Genomic DNA, 19030 nt, shown 5'->3' on the forward strand with positions numbered 1-19030 from the left:
CTCATTCTTCCAGGACAGATATATGAAATCATACAAAGAGGACAGGAACTCTCACAAGATAAATCTGAACGGTCACATGATCTTTTATAAACTGATTTAAAAACTTCAGAATCTCTAAAACCTGAAAGCCTCTAAAAGCTATTAAAAAATGACCTGGGCATTACAGGGGTGTAACACACAAACCAATGTGAATCCAGCCAGGCACATTCGTCTCATGTCCTCCCTTTCTGTGCACTTTCAAAGTAAGAGATGCTCCAAAATGATCAAAAAATGAAATAATAATAGACCACCGATACTCTCTAAAGAGTGTGTGCTTACAGCTCAAAGACACATCAAACCTGTGATGAGCAGCCCCAGTCAAGTTGGCTAGAATTTGTACATGAGAAAAAAGGTTTGAAAACCATGTACGAATGTACAGTCCACTCCCTCTACTTTGTAATCAAACTTCAGACCATTCCACTGAAACTTATTAAGACATGAAGCCTGATTGTATTGTGCCACTGTAACATTCTGCAGGAAAACTTCCTGCATTTCTTTCTTGATAAATAACTTTCAAATAGTCAACAATACATTTTCTATTAATAAACAAATCAATCAATCAAATAATTATTTCAGAATGTTTTTATCAGCCAGTCTGGATCTTCTGTATAGTACTTTGAGGACTGAAGTGGCTCAGGGTTGGGATTCGGGGGGCCCCCTGCTTGTTTTTATGTGGGGCCCTAAAATAACCACTCCTGGCCCTGGCTAAGCATGGGCTCCACTGTCTTTTATAATCAATGCGGAGGTAAAACCTGTGATATCAGCAGTCAGAAAGTAGATTCTTGCTCGGTGATGAAAGTTTCTTCTTTCTGCTTCCTTCTTTACATTCAGCAAGTGTCATTAAGTAGCCCTGAACAACTCACTCTCTAGTTGTAGCCCAAGTCGGAAACCAGCACTGTTATGTAGCCTATTGATTATAGTATTACAGTGTTGTCACTATCTGTACACACTTCTGTGGTGAGTTTGAGCATAGCAACATACAATATAATATGTTGTTGGTTTTCAATTGGGTGTTTAATAAGTTCTGTTAATTGTTTCAATCCAGTCTTTTTTTATTGGATATCTTGTGTGAGAGGATCTGAAATTCCACCAGTAGACTACAGACTTACACCCATTTGGACAGGATTACCAATAAAGGGGAGATGACGAATGAAATATTCACTGTGCAGACTTTCACTCCCTGAGGCTATCATCATGTCTGTTCTGAGGAAAAGCCCATAAATCAGCTTGGAAGACAGAAAAAGACACTTCTGAACTTGCCCAAGCATTATAACTTTTCTTTATGCAAATAATTCAGTGATAGTTGTCTATACATCTATAGATACATTACAAACAGGAATTGCGAAGAGCTAATAATGATCTCTGAGTGGGGGTGAAAAATGTCCCACATGCACACCAAATGGGTTTATAACCACCACAACTCCCCTAAAATGAATCCAGTCCAAATGGGGCTTTAGACCCAATATCACATTCTTGTATCACTTCAACTTTACAGTGAGTGTCAGCTGCCCAGAGTCGTACTGTAAGTGTTTTTAATATGCCAGCATCTGAAGTATTTAGAATAGACAGTGGCACTGTGCAGTGGGAGACAATACCACAAATGTGCCATTGTAAAAGCTACCAACTGCCTGGATAACAGGAGAGTGCACAGTGCTCAGTGCTGAATTACAAAGTCGGCCTTTACGTCTTGGTGGTAATTGAGGGTAATTGTGTTCTCATGCTAGTGAAAAACAATAGAGGAACCAATGCTGAAATTTAAACCAGCTTTTCAAATATTCTTGTGCGTGTTATTAATGATTACCTCAAGTGTCATGTTTGAAACATATTGTTGTGACTTGTGGTCTTTGTCCATGCTGTTTCAACATCACCATCTGGGAGAAGGGGTGAACGACTTCGCTCAAATGCATCAATTATAATGTGGATTTATACAGACTGTACAAATGGAGATTTAAAGGTATACTTTGAATTCGCGTTGGATAATTGTGTGATTTGCTGCAGAGTTAGCGACACCACTCTTAAGTCTGTGTTACAAAAAGGAGAGGGAATTAGCCTCGCTTAGCATAAAGACTGGAAGCATGGGTAAATGGTCTGGCTCTGTCCAAACTTCTGAAATCCAGTCCTTCTCAAATAAGCCCATGCTGAAGTAATAATTAAAAGAATGGGTTCTTGAGTTTACCCACCAAAACTAAAGCAGCTGTAATTATTCAGTATTGTTGGCTGAAATTACTATTTAACAAGCTAATTAATTCTAACTTGGTGAGTTGGTGGAAAACTGTCTCCACTGGACTTTTTGATGTGTCTAAATGACTTGTTTTTAAGAAAAAAAAAAAATATGGTTCAGTGGGTAGAACTTAGTGACATCTAGTGGTGAAGCTGCATGTTGCAGCTGAAAACCCCTCACCTAAGCCTAGCAGATTAGTTGCTATTTATTTTACTGTGCTATGACTGCACAATCACTGTTCATAGCGAGGCTAGATCGTTGTCCCTGCTTCCAGGTCTATATGCTAAGGTATGTTAAGCTAATTGATCCTGGTTGTGATTTATATTCAACCTTTAAACATTGATCGCATCAGCTCAATCTCGGCAAGAAGGCAAATTTCCCATTTGTTTTGCATTATGTCCTTGGAAAGCAAAGCAGAGCAGCAAACAATCCAGACATGGATAGTGTTAGCATTGTGTGTTAAATGCATACCAATCTGCATTATAGCTGGCTACTTGGGGACCAAGTTGACCCAAAGGATCAGATCCCGACACCTCAGATGTTAGATCACAGGTATTTTCATGAGATCCTTGATATTTCCAATTGGCACATGTTTTAACTGTTACAACACAGAGGAATCCCTTTTTTGGACGGGGCCTCTTTAACCATCACCATCTTTACCTTTGCTGTATTAGATCTGTGTGTTTTGTATTTGTGGTTTTACTGTGCTGTGATTGGTTGTTCGTTAGTCTCAATTCCTGTTTATAGTAATATCTTTTTTTCTTACAGCGACCTTTCTATAGGCAATCTTGAATTCTTAGGAATTTATTTATTATCATTCTCTTTGAAGGAGAAAGTGGCAAAGGAGATGTTGATGCCTTAACGTGTGTACTTCACGTGTGTTTTTTAGACCTGTGTTTCTATGTTTTTACTGTGAAGAACACTGAGCATTGATACTTTGTTTTGATAAATTCAGTACTAAGTCAAAAATTAAAGAAAAACCTTCTCACTGATTTATTGTACTTAATTTTGTGTGAACTATATTGTGTATCAATCATATAGTAATTTCTCTGGAGCACATCTCTTGGAAATTGCCAGTTGTTGAATATTTTTGTTTTTACCTCATTTCCTGTATCTCTAGGCTGTAAATGTTTCATTTACCTTTATTTTAATATTTGTTTTTACAAAAACGTACCTTACACAGATATAAACATAAATACATAACTGGATTTCACTTACAAATGCTTAGAAACCAAATAAGGACTCACACGTAGTCAGGCTGCGATGTTGCTTTATTTCCATCATCAACATCCTGAATTCAAGTCAGATTTTGTTAATAAATGTGGCCCTTCAAGGACAAAATGGAAGGTATGACAGATGACAGAGTGAATATTGGACTATTATTTTTAGAGTTTTTTTCTTCTATTGATATTGTAGATATGCACCATCTCAAAGACTAATTGGAATGTGGATACATCTGACAGGAGAGCAGACTGACATGAAGGAATTGAGTGAGTTAGACTATAGTTGGCCAGAGTCAGCGATGACAACCTTGGCTTTAGGAGTACCACTCTTTGTGCCGTGCTTCTCCATTGCCTTGACAACATCCATTCCCTCCACGACGTTGCCAAACACCACATGCTTCCCGTCCAGCCTGAGGATGAGCAGAGAAGATGAATATATGAGAAAAAGAAATCTGAAAACCAGCCAAAAATGCTTGTTTTCACCTAAATGCAGGCGTGCATGTGTCAAAGTGGAGCTCACCATTCAGTTTTATCTGTGCAGAGGAAGAACTGGGACCCGTTGGTGTTGGGCCCAGCGTTAGCCATCGACAGTGTCCCTATGCTTGTGTGTTTCAACTTGAAGTTCTCATCAGCAAACTTCTCTCCGTAGATGGATTTGCCTCCAGTTCCATTGTGCTTGGTAAAGTCTCCACCCTGTGAAACAAAGTTGAGTCAGCACATGTGGCAACAACCGTCATGATTAAGGTTCGACTTGAGCTTAAGCCTAAACTGTACCTGGCACATGAATTCAGGGATGATGCGGTGAAACGAAGATCCCTTGTAGCCAAAACCTTTCTCTCCAGTGCACAAAGCACGGAAATTTTCTGTAAGTAAAGACACTGTCAATCCTCAAGTAAACTTATACCAACTAAAACAAGCACAAAATAAAAACATTGTAAACATTGTTTTCCTATTTCCTTGTTCTCTTTATAGGACATTTGGGAAAAAAGAAGCAGACACATTTTGTTGTCAGATACAATGCAGTAAATCTGAGTTTTGTTATGTCTTTGCAAAAGTTTTAGTATCAATGTTAATGATCTTTAAAACAAAAAAAGGCCCTGGAAAGACATACACGCTGTTCGAGAAGGTTTACAGGCCTTTCAACACTTGTTCAGCTCCTAAAAGCAGAAAACACAAACTACTATGTTTTTAAAGTCATAACATCAAAACCTGTAAGTGAAATCTAAAAGGGAATGTGACTGACGACCTCATTTCCATGGAGGCAAACTTCTTTTTTTCCACCCACTGAGAATAAATGAGGCCATGTGACTAACATTGGACTCAGTAAAGTATTGTGCAGGTTTGAACCACTTGCCAGCAGCTGTCTCTTCCTTATTGCTGTTATTATCACTCACAGCAGTGGTAGCACTCAGTTGCACGTCTGCTTGTGTCAATGTTTTACCCTCACATTTGACTCTGGGACCAGATATTCCGGTTTTTTTTAAATCGACGCGTCAGCCACAGGCTCAACCCATACAAAGAATGAAAGCTCAGCATTGTTTAAATCAGCCAAACACAAGTATTTGGGTGTGGACAACAAGCCTGAGCCTGATGCTGTGTGCAGTAACTGAAGGTTTTTCTCTGTCTCACCCACCTGCCGTCTTTGGGACCACATCAGCCCGCAGCTGCAAGACACAGGGATTTTTTACATGAGTGAACAGTTTGACACATAATACACACAGTCAAGGAGGAACGGTGAGATACTCTGAAAACTAAAGCTTTGTAAAGGACAGACCCAGAATACCTGAAGCAACAACATGGGCCAAGAGACATTTTTAATCACAGCTGACAACACTAAGCACAGCGTCAGACGTGAATAACACAAATCAGCTGCCTCAACTATGTTATACTGGTGCTTTGGCTTTTATTTATATTTCAGTTTTTCATTGTGTATGATTCTAACTACTTGTTTATGATTTTCCCTTCTGTGAATAAGTATCTCAACTTATTTTCAATAAAACATTAGGCACATCATCAAGGTCTTCGGACTATTCTAACCAGATTTGGTCTGGAGAACCCGTTAAGGGAAAATAAGTCAAAGTAAGACATTAAAATTTCCTGTATTTTCCAGTAGGTGGGGCTATGACTGAGACTGACATTTGGCCAGTCGATGTGGAAATTTCAGAAATATCTGATGATGTGGGGCTGAGTCGCAACAGGTTTTTTTGTCTTCAGAGAGGGACTCTCACTCATAGCTTAAGGCTTTTCTGAATGTGATCAACCGGCTAGGAAAACGATGTCAAAGTGTAACAGCCGCCATTTCACGTAGCCACTAGGTGGTGCCGTGACTGAGTCTTAATATTGTCATGTAGCTGTCTTATGAGACATGTGTAGTTTGGCGCAGACTTAACAAAGCACACGCTAGTTATAGGCTACTTCCTGTCTCATCAACAATTCCATGGACCTGCCCTTGAAGGAAAACTGAAAACTTGCCTTTAAAACTGTCAGGGTAATCAAACCATTACGGCACGCCCATGCATGAGACCTAGATGTTTAAAAAAATGTCACAAGACCGGACGTGTCTGATAAGTTTTGGGACTTTTCAAGCCTGTTCGGGCCTCAAAATGCATAGAAAGACAAAATGCATTGAGGGACCAATTGGGTCCTCGCACCATTCTTTCCACAGGCCTCAATAAAAAGGAAACCGTGGCAATCGACCTTGCCACGGGGCTCTCCCACACACAGCCAGAGACACACGGGTTGCTTTTAAGCATCTTTTATTAAAGCACCAAACATAAACTGAAATCAAACAAAAGCTCAGTCTGGGCGTCTCTCCAGTGTCTCAGTCTCCTCGAGTCTCTGAGTTCCGCGTTCCTCCCCGTGAGGCAGCGCAGAAGCTGCCTTTTAAGCACGAGGACCAATCAGCTAACAGCTCTCACCTGCGCTGATTGACCCTCTATGAGCAGGTGAGGGTCCTCTCCCAGCCCCCTCACCTCCACAGAAACATTTGCCAGTATCTGTCTATAAACCTGTTTTTAACATTAAAGCTTCACCTGAGAACAGTCACACCTACAGCCTGTTTATAAATCCAACTTTAAAAGTTAAATTATGTATAGTCAAAATTAAATATATATAGTCAGTGATTGATTTATCTTACCTCCATTACAATCCTGCGAGCAGCAGCGCCATCAATAGTGATGTCAAAGAAAACTCTGGGAAGTGCCATTTTCACAAACCTGCCCCGTGTTGGTTACAATGTACAAGTTGAACTTGAAGTGAATCCTGTCAACTTGTCAGACTCACTGGCTCTCAGGGCAAGCTGAAGTAAGAGCTGACAACAGCCAATCACAGCCCCCGTCCTCCTCAATGGCGCAATATTGGACCAATAGGAATGAACATGTGCGATGAGGTGTGGGTTGCTCTGTAGAACCGGTTTCAGGACAGCCTGCAAGGGCGGAGCTACGGCAAGAGAGAAAAGGCTGTGGTGGAAAAGTAAAAAAAAAAAAAATCTACTGTCCTCAACACTATTCCTTAAACTCGAAGGAAAGGTCATGAGGTCAAAGAGGATGAAGCCTAAAGGAGATCACAGTCCAGCTGCACTCACAGTATGCTTTTTAAAACAACTTTAACCAGAGGTGGAAAAAGTATACACATTCTTTACTCAAGTAGAAGTACAGACACTACTGTTAAAATCAACTTCAGTAAAATTGTAAGTACTGATTCAACCTCTTTACTCAAGTAAAATTATAACAATACAGGCTCTGAGTATAAAAGTAAAAGATAAGATATTCATAAGACAGTGAGAATATTTTTGCTCTGCTTCATTATCAGTGATGTTGGCTGATTCTTCTCTTTCCTCCATGTGGATATTCCTCGTCACGGACATATAAGAATATGAACATATGAGAATATGAACATATGAGAATACCTGAAGCCTCAAATGTGACAATAGCAGCAACAGCATGTGCCAGTAGATTTCATTAGGCCTGGGCCGATGGTGTGGGGCTGAGTTACAACACTTTTTTGTCCAAGAAAACTTCACAATATTCCGTCATTCAGGTCTTGACCGTTATCTGGCTAAATTTGAGCAAGATCTGAATAGAGGTAAGAGGTAAAAATACACAGCGTATAACTTCCTGTTGCAGTCCTACAGGGATCAAACATGTACAATTTGGTCTGCTTACAATATTTTAAATATTCATGACGAATAACCACAATTTACCACGCTAACATATTAATAACATTTCGTGAAAACTCACATTGTGGATATGATCAACCTGTGAGGAAGAGGTGTCTGTCCTTTCCCTTGCCACCAGGTGGCATTGTGACTGAATATTTTAACATCACACAAGTAGTTTAAGGTATGTTGTGTTTTTAATGTTGTTTTATCAGGTCTGAAGTGTAGGTCACCATTGACTTCAATTGTATTGGATTCTGCTGCAACAAAGTTTGCCCCTGAGACTCCAGTAGTGTTTTGTGGACTCAAACACTTCACCCACCCCTCCATCGGCATAGTGGTGAGTAGATGATAAGTGAATTTTCATTTTTTGGTGAACTATCCCTTTAAGACATGAAGCCTGATTGTATTGTGCCACTGTAACGTCTACAAGGGAAAAAACACTCTGAACAACATTTAACATAATCAGTTAGTTGCTAATGCACTCTAAAAACATCTCTGGTGCATTTGTTCTTGTATCAAGAAATTTCTACAATTCTTCTGTCCAAATGTCTCAGTATCACTGCTCCAGTATCAAGAGGGTGACTGCAGGGTTGACATGATCAGATCCTTTAGAAACATATTCAATTATCTCAGTGGCAAATTATTTCCACTTGTTTTGATAAAATGAAATTTAAGGACAGTACTGCCTCCTGGTGCCACCAGTAAAATCTAGTTAATGTTATTTAAGGCTGTAACTATTGATGACTTTGTCTATCAATCAATCTGCTGACTATTTCTATGATTAATTGATTAATTGCTTCATGGATTTTTTTTTTAAGTGAATAAAATGCAAAATAACAACATGCCAGAGCCTAAACTACAACAATTTAGATCTGGATCTTCCATCCATGAGTATCCTTTGAGGGTCGCAGGGCTGGAACCAATCCCCGCTGACATTGGGCGAGACACAGGGTTCACCCTATCACACCAATTGATAATGTTGCTCCAGAATTGGATCTTGTTTGATACATTTAAATTAGTTTTTATCTCCATCTAATTGTCCAAATACATTAATGAACAACATTATAAAATAGAGAAAAGCAGGAAAACTTCTTGCAGAATGTTTGGCATTTCTTTCTTGATAAATAACTTTCAAATAGTCTATGATCAACAATACATTTTCTACTAATTAACAAATCAATCAATCAAATAATGATTTCAAAGTGTTTTCATCAGCCAGTCTGGATCGTCTGTGTAGTGCTTTGAGGACTGAAGTGGCTCAGGGTTGGGATTCGGGGGGCCCCCTGCTTGTTTATATGTGGGGCCCTAAAATAACCACACCTGGCCCTGGCCAAGCATGGGCTCCACTGTCTTTTATAATCAATGCGGAGGTAAAACCTGTGATATCAGCAGTCAGAAAGTAGATTCTTGCTCGTGATGATAGTTTCTTCCTTCGACTTCCTTCTTTACATTCAGCAAGTGTCATTAAGTAGCCCTGAACAACTCACTCTCTAGTTGTAGCCCAAGTCGGAAACCAGCACTGTTATGTAGCCTATTGATTATAGTATTACAGTGTTGTCACTATCTGTACACACTTCTGTGGTGAGTTTGAGCATAGCAACATACAATATATTGTTGTTGGTTTTCAATTGGGTGTTTAATAATGTGGCATAATACTGCTTTGAGCTATTGATCACTCAGCTTAATCAGCCAATCACGAGTGCAGGGACACTATATATAGTTGTAGCTGCCCTCTGAGCTCTGCCCTGACGGCACACCCTTTTCTGGTTTGATCGACTTCCGGCATGAAGCAGGTGTTCAAGTTGGATCCCCCCTCGCCAGAAGTGATCCTCAAGGAGCGATTGGGCGGCGGAAGATGTGTAGACTTTCTGCTGTCATTGGGGAGCTCGTTCCACCATTTAGGAGCCAGGACAGCAAACAGTCGTGATTTAGTTGAGTGGTTAGCTCGCAGTGAGGGAGCAACAAGCCGATTGGCTGATGCAGAGCGGAGTGGACGGGCAAAAATTGCCCCCAGTCCAAATTGGAATTTAGCCCCAAAATCACATTCTTGTATCACTTCAACTTTACAGTGAGTGTTAGCAGCCCAGAGTCGTACTCTAAGTGATAGTTTAATATGCCAGCACCTGAAGTACTTAGAATAGACCGTGGGACTGTGCAGTGGGAGACAATACCACAAATGTGCCGTTGTAACTCAGTTAACTGGATTTCTCTTACAAATGCTAAAATTAGGACTCACATGACGTCAGGCTGCGATGTTGCTTTATTTCCATCATCAACATCCTGAATTCAAGTCAGATTTTGTGAATAAATGTGGCCCTTCAAGGACAAACTGGACGGTATGACAGATGACACAGTGAATATTGGACAATTCTTTTTAGAGTTTTTTCTTGTATTGATACTGTAGATATGCACCATATCAAAGACTAACTTGAATGTGGATGATAAGGATACATCTGACAGGAGAGCAGACTGACATGAAGGAATTGAATGAGTTAGACTATAGTTGGCCACAGTCAGCGATGACAATCTTGGCTTTAGGAGTACCGCTCTTTGTGCCGTGCTTCTCCATGGCCTTGACAGCATCCATTCCCTCCACGACGTTGCCAAACACCACATGCTTCCCATCCAGCCTGAGGATGAGCAGAGAAGATGAATATATGAGACCAACAAACTGCTTGTTTTCACCTAAATGCAGGCGTTCTAATGTCACAGTGGAGCTCACCATTGAGTTTTATCTGTGCAGAGGAAGAACTGGGACCCGTTGGTGTTGGGCCCAGCGTTAGCCATCGACAGTGTCCCTATGCCTGTGTGTTTCAACTGGAAGTTCTCATCAGCAAACTTCTCTCCGTAGATGGATTTGCCTCCAGTTCCATTGTGCTTGGTAAAGTCTCCACCCTGTGAAACAAAGTTGAGTCAGCACATGTGGCAACAACCGTCATGATTAAGGTTCCACTTGAGCTTAAGCCTAAACTGTACCTGGCACATGAAATCAGGGATGATGCGGTGAAACGAAGATCCCTTGTAGCCAAAACCTTTCTCTCCAGTGCACAAAGCACGGAAATTTTCTGCAAGTAAAGACAGTGTCAATCCTCAAGTAAATTTATACCAACTAAAACAAGCACAAAATATTGTAAACATTGTTTTCCTATATCCTTGTTCTCTTTATAGGACATTTGGGAAACAATAAGCAGACACATTTTGTTGTCAGATACAATGCAGTAAATCTGAGTTTTGTTATGTCTTTGCAAAAGTTTTAGTATCAATGTTAATGATCTTTAAAACAAAAAAAGGCCCTGGAAAGACATACACGCTGTTCAAGAAGGTTTACAGGCCTTTCAACACTTGTTCAGCTCCTAAAAGCAGAAAACACAAACTACTATGTCTTTAAAGTCATAATAACATCAAAGGGACTCAGTTGCATGTCTGCTTGTGTTAATGTTTTACACTGGGACCGGATATTCTGGTTTTTTTAATCCATGCGTCAGCCAAACAGCCAAACACAATTATCTGAGTGTACAAACAAGCCTGAGCCTGATGCTGTGTGCAGTAACTCTGAAGGTTTTTCTCTGTCTCACCCACCTGCCGTCTTTGGGACCACATCAGCCCGCAGCTGCAAGACACAGGGATTTTTTACATGAGTGAACAGTTTGACACATAATACACACAGTCAAGGAGGAACGGTGAGATACTCTGAAAACTAAAGCTTTGTAAAGGACAGACCCAGAATACCTAAAGCAACAACATGGGCCAAGAGGCATTTTTATCACAGCTGACAACACTAAGCACAGCGTCAGACGTGAATAACACAAATCAGCTGCCTCAACTATGTTATATTGGTATTAAAACCAATGCTTATAATACCATGCACCTATAGTATTATATATGTATTTTACTTTTATATGTCATATACTTAGCTGGTAGTTTTTTCAGTTTCTCATTGTGTATGATTATAACTACTTGTTTATGATTTTCACCTTTGTGAATAAGTATCTCATATATCCTATTTTCAATAAAACATCAGGCACATCATTAAGGTCTACAAACTCAGTAGTTTCATTCTATGGCATCTACCACTCCTTTTGACTCTCGTGTCAAAATTTACAATGAATTGGGCAGTGGCGGAGCTGGGGGGTGGCCGAAGGTGGCTGCCACTGCACGCTGAATCTTGGCCACCCTATTGGCCGCCCCAGGAAACACGTCACAGCCATCAGTGGTTTCCCCCGTTCGGAACCTTCCTGCACTGGCACAGGCACACTCCCGGAAACTTAAGCTGAGTGCACATCCTGTGAGTGATCACCATATTCTAAAGTCATCACTATGAGCAGTTGATTATATAAAAGAATTGTGAAGCTTATTTATGATCCCAGAACCTGAGGGAAAAGTAACAGCGCGCACACACACACACACTGACTGCTGCTGCTCTCTCTCTCTCTCTCTCTCTCTCTCTCAGCTGACGTCTCTGACTCGCTACAGTTTGAAAGTTGATTTGTTTGTCGCCACAATGTCAACACTGATCATCACATAATGATCGATTCTTTTATTAATGAGTTAAATCTTTCTTCAGAGCAGCGCATTCATCAGCCGTCCCGCTTGCTCTTTTCCTCTCTCTCTCTCGCTCTTCCTCTCTCTCCCACACACACACACTCACAAACAGTGTGATCGGACATATGTGTAAACTCAGTCCGAGTAAAAACAACAGACTTTATAAACTGAGTAAATGTATGTAGAGCTGCAGGAGATGGCGGCGCGCTTGGTTTGGCTCGACACGGTTGGCACAGAACCGAACAGAATGAGCGAGGAGCGAGAAATTACTGACAGAGTCGCTAAAAACTGTAAACTGTGCATGGCTCCCTGGTGTCTGCCCCGACTTCTCCCGGATGTGTAGCCTTCCGTGACCTCTGCGTCCTTAGCCAGGGACTGTTTATGTTTATTTATCACAAGTCATATCGTCACTGCAATGTTCAACAACATTATCTTATATCGCATGTTTTCCTAATATCGTGCAGCCCTAATAGTCAGTAGTTTGGGACACTTGTATCATAGAATAGAACAGAATGCTTTTATTATCATCACATAGCTGAAATTTTGTGCAACTCCTCAGTGGCAGGTCCTACATACAATATAAATAAAACAATCAATCAACGCAATTCTACACACAAAGTTTAAAAACAAGTATATATATATATACAGTATATATATACGAAAAAGAAGACACTTGTGAACATGTGTAGGGGGCTCTATTGACTAGTTTTTAGACGCATGTTCCTGGCCACATCAAAACATGTAAATTTACACCTGACCTGACGCGTTTGTGAAATTTGGTGAGTCTTCGATTATGTTTAGTACCCCGCAAAAGGCAATTCATTTATAAGAAGAAGAAGAAGAAGAATCACAGCAAAAACAATAGGGTCCTTGTCATTTGCCAGTATCTGTCTATAAACCTGTTTTTAACATTAAAGTTTCACCTGAGAACAGTCACACCTACAGCCTGTTTATAAATCCAACTTTAAAAGTTAAATTATGCATAGTCAATATTAAATATATATAGTCAGTGATTGATTTATCTTACCTCCATTACAATCCTGCGAGCAGCAGCGCCATCAATAGTGATGTCAAAGAAAACTCTGGGAAGTGCCATTTTCACAAACCTGCCCCGTGTTGGTTACAATGTACAAGTTGAACTTGAAGTGAATCCTGTCAACTTGTCAGACTCACTGGCTCTCAGGGCAAGCTGAAGTAAGAGCTGACAACAGCCAATCACAGCCCCCGTCCTCCTCAAAGGCTCAATATTGGACCAATAGGAATGAACATGTGCGATGAGGTGTGGGTTGCTCTGTAGAACCGGTTTCAGGACAGCCTGCAAGGGCGGAGCTACGGCAAGAGAGAAAAGGCTGCGGTAGAAATCTCCTGTCCTCAACACTATTCCCTAACCTATTCTTGACCTTCTATGTAAAGTGCCTTGAAATAATGTACATTATGATTCGGCGCTATACAAATAAAATTGAATTGAAAGGAATTACCCTCGAAGGAAAGGTCATGAGGTCAAAGAGGATGAAGCCTAAAGGAGATCACAGTCCAGCTGCACTCACAGTATGCTTTTTAAAACAACTTTAACCAGAGGAGGAAAAAGCACACATATTCTTTACTCAAGTAGAAGTACAGACACTACTGTTAAAATCAACTTTAGTAAAAGTTTTAGTAGTCATTAAACCTGTGATGTTTTAAAGTATAAAAGTATGAGGTCATTTCTACTGGCTGTATCTGTGAGGAGCAAACTGTCACATTAATATCAGATTATCATAAGACAGTGAGAATATTTTTAGTCTGCTTCATTATCAGTGATGTTGGCTAATCAGCCAACATCACTGATAATGAAGCAGACTTCTCCATTCCTTCCTCCATGTGGATATTCCTCGTCACGGACATATGAGAATATGAACATATGAGAATATGAACATATGAGAATACCTGAAGCCTCAAATGTGACAATAGCAGCAACAGCATGTGCCAGTAGATTTCATTAGGCCTGGGCCGATGGTGTGGGGCTGAGTTACAACACTTTTTTGTCCAAGAAAACTTCACAATATTCCGTCATTCAGGTCTTGACCGTTATCTGGCTAAATTTGAGCAAGATCTGAATAGAGGTAAGAGGTAAAAATACACAGCGTATAATTTCCTGTTGCCGGTCCTACCTGTAAAATTTGGTCTACTTACAATACTTTAAATATTCATGACGAATAACCACAATTTACCATGCTATCATATTAACAACATTTCGTGAAAACTCACATTAAAGCATCACTAAGGTCTTAAGGCTTTTCTGACCAAACTTTAAGTGGATACGATCAATCTGTTAGAAAGAAGACGTCTGTCCTTTCCCTAGCCACCAGGTGGCACTGTGACTAAATATTTGAATGTAGATGTGTTCAGGTCGAGACTCTTAATTAGTGATATGAAGTTGTGTTTCATTTGGCCATTCACAGTCCAGTTATGAAGTATATCCTGTTTCATCCAATATTCCAGACCACGCCAAGGCTCTTCCACAACAAAAACTAAAGACCATCACAATTTAACATAAATTTGCTGTGTGTACTTTACATCAGCGGTCTTCAACCTTTTTTGCGCCACGGACCGGTTGGATGTCAGACAATATTTTCACGGACCGGCCTTTAAGGTGTGGCTACGGAGCCTCACTTTGCCTTTTCCCCATCGCAAAAAAACTTCCCAGAGGCGTTTGTTTTTTGCTCATTTTTGCTACCGTGTGGGTTTGTGTTTAGCGAAAAAGTCACGTGACCGAGACAAGCGTCTTGACATGAGTAAAGCATGAGTCATAATGGAGAGGATCCGGTCATTTTTCAAAATAAAACACCGTTCAGAATCAGATAATAAATAAAACAGAAATAATGTAAGTTGTTTATTCTTTCTGTGCGGCCCGGTACCAAATGACCCCTGCTTTACATGCTTTGTGAGTCTTTATTTGTTTGTATGTTCATGTTTCTTTAAATAAAGGGAAAAATATACAGCAAAGAAACAAATCCTAGAAAGATATCAAAGCCGACTTTAAACCTCAAATTGTGCATTGTCCAAGTTAAAAGACAATATTATGTGATTTATTTGACCTCCATCACAATCCTGCCAGCAGAAGCGCCACCAACAGTGATGTAAAAACAACAACTCTGGGGTTTATTTACAAACACGCCTCTGTGATGGTAAAAGCCAAACTTGAGTGATTCCTGACAACTCGTGAGAGGCACTGGGTCTGTTCAGATCAGTTCATACGGCTCAGAGCACACGCTGGCATAAGAATAAATCACCACAGCGAACACTCACACACTCCTACCTGATAAGTTCAAGCCTATACTCACCTCTAGTGTTAAAATATATAACTACAACAATAAAAAAGTATCACCATGTCATTACAACACTTAAATAAATATTCTTAGGCTTTAATCCAATTCTCTTGTTGTGGCGAAAACGTCCCTTACGGCTAGATACATACATACAGGAGAAAATACACAAATACACAGCTGGAGTTTTCCAACAAACGCTTAAAAACCGAATGAGAGGACACACACAAAGTCAGACGTGAAATTGCTTTATTTACACCATCATCATCATCTTCATCATCCATCATCATCATCATCATCAATCTAAGTTAGATCTTGTTAACAAATGTGGTGCTGACAGACAAACTGGAAGGTACAAAATATGATACAGTGAATATTGGACAAACATTTTTAGTGTTTTTTCTACTCATACTGCAGATATAGACCATCTCAAAGACTAACTGGGATGTGAATGATAAGGATACGTCTGACAGGAGAGCAGACTGACACAAAGGAACTGAGTGAGATGGACTAATTTAGTTGGCCACAGTCGGCAATAACAACCTTGGCTTTAGGAGTACCGCTCTTTGTGCCGTGCTTGTCCATTGCCTTGACAACATCCATTCCCTCCACGACGTTGCCAAACACCACATGCTTCCCGTTCAGCCTGAGGACGAGAGGAGACGATTAGTATTCATGACCAGCAAAACGGCTTGTTTTCACCTAAATGCAGGAGTGCACGTGTCCCAGTGGAGCTCACCAGTCAGTTGACGCTGTGCAGATGAAAAACTGGGACCCGTTGGTGTTGGGCCCAGCGTTAGCCATCGACAGTGTCCCTATACCTGTGTGTTTCAACTGGAAGTTCTCATCAGCAAACTTCTCTCCGTAGATGGATTTGCCTCCAGTTCCATTGTGGTTGGTAAAGTCTCCACCCTGTAAAACAAAGTTGACAACAGCCGTCATAACTCTGCTAAGATTCGATCTGAACTTGAAAAAAACTGCAATAATCTCATAACTGTACCTGGCACATGAATTTAGGGATGACACGGTGAAACGAGGAGCCCTTGTAGCCAAAACCTTTCTCTCCAGTGCACAACGCACGGAAGTTTTCTGTAGAAAAAGACACTGTCAATCCTCTAGTAAACATATATATACACAAAATGAATACATTACAGCCTCATACTGGTTGCCTCATATTTTCTTTTCTCCTTGCGGCTGACACAGGAAGCAGACACATTTCATTGTCAGATACAATAAATCTGTGTTTTGTCAAATTAAGGATCTTTAAAACAAAAATAAATTGTGGGAAAAAACTGAAAATGATGGGGCCTGGAAGGTCCTGGGAACTTGGATTGATATTGTATTAAAAATGTCAACATAAAATCAAATATTCACGATTGAATAAGCAACAATTAATGTTGAAGTTGCTTGAGTGTTATTGTGAGTGATAGCATAACAAAACTGCACACAAATAAGAGTTAGAAGAGCACATACAAAAAGACAAATACACAAATGTGAAAGAGCCAAAACTGTTCTAAAAGCTGGGTAATGACGCAGCTTATTGAGAATGTTTACCAGACTTTTAACACTTGTACAGCTCTAAAAAGCAGAACCAACACACTACTGTGTGCATAGAGTTACATCAAAACCTGAAACGCTCCACACAAGGGACACAGGTCAAGTTAAAATCACTCATGATAAAACTGTTAAGAGTGAATTACAGAAATCTAAGATAAACTAAATAAAGAATAAAGACCCTAACCTCATTTCCATGGAGGCAAAGTTCTTTTTTTGGCACCCACTGAGAATAAATGAGGCCATGTGACTAACATTGGCCTTTGTGGGGCAGAATCACAGGGACTCAGTAAAGCATTGTGCAGGTTTTCTTGCTGTTTAACCACTTGCAGACATCTTTCTCTTCTTTTTTAGTGTTATTATCACTCCTAGCAGTGGTAGCACTCAGTTGCACGTCTGCTTCGGTCACTGTTTTACCCTCACATTTGACTATATTCAGATTATTTCGATCCGTGCATGAGCCGGCGTTAGCCTCAGATCCCAAATGAAGGATAAATGCTCAGCTAAATGGGGAGGCCTTGTTTTTTCAGCCATATACAGATGTGTGTTGGATGTGGACAACAAGCCTGAGCCTGATGCTGTGTGCAGTAACTCTGAAGGCTTTTCTCTGTCTCACCCACCTGCCGTCTTTGGGACCACATCAGCCCGGAGCTGCAAGACACAGGGATTTTTTACATGAGTGAAACATGCCACAGTTTGGCACATAATACACACAGACAAGGAGGAACAGTGAGAAACTCATATCTACTATGATGAAAACTGAATCTTTGTAAAGGAAAGGCAGAGAATACCTGAAGCCTCAAATGTGACAACTGCAACAACAACATGGGCCAAGAGGCGTTTTTTATCTGAGCGGACATCACTAAGAACAGCTTCATACGTGAAGCAGAAAAATCAGCTGCCTTAACTACATTACATTTCTATTACATACAAATGCGTCGTTATTTTATACACCAATCTGTAAGTATTCTGTTACAGCATATTACTTTTATAAGTAATATATTTATCTAACTTTCCTTCAACTGGTTGTATAGATGCTGTTTGTTTATTGCTTATCGTGTAGTGTAAGTGCTCTATCATAGTTTCTATTTTTATTTCTATACTTATTTTCATTTTATAGACTTCATAATTGTTCCATATATATATATATATATATATATGCCGCAGGATATTATCACATTGTAAATAACTGATAACAGATCATTTGGTATTTTTACTTAATATATGTTCTTAAAATGATCATAATAGTAATCAATGGAATAGTTTCTATCCATTGATTAATTGATGAAACTACTAATTATTTAATTTCTAACTGTGCTCATATAGAAGACAAGCTGCATCGCTCCATTGAGTCACAGCCTGACCTAAACAAATGCCATGATGATGATGAGGATGATGAGGATGATGAGGATGATGCTGATGCTGATGGTGGTGATGATGATGATGATGAGGATGCTGATGGTGGTGATGATGATGATGCTGATGATGCTGATGCAGATGATGAAGATGATGATGGGCGTTCCCGTTGGAGCAGGACAATTTTCTTGGATGTGTGCATGATTTACTTCTGATGATCTTGTCTGTATTTATTGACATATTATAACCTGAGAAAACAAAGATTGAGGCCTATTCAAATCCATGACCACATCTGCCCAGGTCTAAAGGCTGCAGCTGAGAACATGTCTCTCTCAGCTTCAGCCCAAATCCAACAAAGATGCCAAAGCCGAATTTAAACCCTAAATTGCGCACAGTCGAGATCGACTATCAATAGTTAATGTGGGATTTCTCTTACCTCCATTTTGATCCTGCCGATGTTAGCGCCATCCACAGCGATGTCAAAGAAAACTCTGGGGTTTCCCATATTTACAAACGCGCCTCTGTGCTGGTTTTAGTGTAGAAGCCGCAGGTGAATGAATCAAGCCGTCAGACGCACTGGATCTGTTTATGTGGCTCTGACAACACGCTGATGCCAACGCTGCCGACAGCC

At 40.2% G+C, this 19030-nt stretch overlaps 3 protein-coding genes and 1 long non-coding RNA gene across 4 annotated transcripts; 1 reads left to right on the plus strand and 3 right to left on the minus strand.

Annotated features, from left to right (window-relative positions):
- The first annotated feature begins 1411 nt into the window (after window positions 1–1411).
- Window positions 1412–9745, plus strand: LOC117771973. The gene is made up of 3 exons (XR_004615683.1): window positions 1412–1539; window positions 9528–9530; window positions 9730–9745. It is a non-coding gene; the product is annotated as an uncharacterized LOC117771973 (long non-coding RNA).
- LOC117771957 (peptidyl-prolyl cis-trans isomerase-like) lies at window positions 3514–6787 on the minus strand. Its single transcript, XM_034602883.1, has 5 exons — window positions 6620–6787; window positions 5117–5147; window positions 4258–4346; window positions 4004–4176; window positions 3514–3893 (listed from the first exon to the last, which is right to left on the minus strand). The coding sequence occupies exons 1-5, from the start codon at window positions 6686–6688 to the stop codon at window positions 3761–3763; spliced, it is 495 nt and encodes a 164-aa protein (XP_034458774.1). The 5' UTR covers window positions 6689–6787; the 3' UTR covers window positions 3514–3760.
- Window positions 9746–9886: 141 nt separating the features above from the next.
- On the minus strand, window positions 9887–13385 carry LOC117771958 (peptidyl-prolyl cis-trans isomerase-like). The gene is made up of 5 exons (XM_034602884.1): window positions 13212–13385; window positions 11222–11252; window positions 10619–10707; window positions 10365–10537; window positions 9887–10272 (listed from the first exon to the last, which is right to left on the minus strand). Exons 1-5 carry the CDS (start codon window positions 13278–13280, stop codon window positions 10140–10142), a joined length of 495 nt encoding a protein of 164 aa, XP_034458775.1. The 5' UTR covers window positions 13281–13385; the 3' UTR covers window positions 9887–10139.
- A 2336-nt stretch (window positions 13386–15721) lies between these two features.
- Window positions 15722–19017, minus strand: LOC117771955 (peptidyl-prolyl cis-trans isomerase-like). The gene is made up of 5 exons (XM_034602882.1): window positions 18836–19017; window positions 17664–17694; window positions 16490–16578; window positions 16229–16401; window positions 15722–16135 (listed from the first exon to the last, which is right to left on the minus strand). The coding sequence occupies exons 1-5, from the start codon at window positions 18902–18904 to the stop codon at window positions 16000–16002; spliced, it is 498 nt and encodes a 165-aa protein (XP_034458773.1). The 5' UTR covers window positions 18905–19017; the 3' UTR covers window positions 15722–15999.
- Between the last annotated feature and the right edge of the window lie 13 nt (window positions 19018–19030).

Source organism: Hippoglossus hippoglossus, chromosome 12, assembly GCF_009819705.1.
Source record: "Hippoglossus hippoglossus isolate fHipHip1 chromosome 12, fHipHip1.pri, whole genome shotgun sequence".
NCBI classification, from domain to species: Eukaryota; Metazoa; Chordata; class Actinopteri; order Pleuronectiformes; family Pleuronectidae; genus Hippoglossus; species Hippoglossus hippoglossus.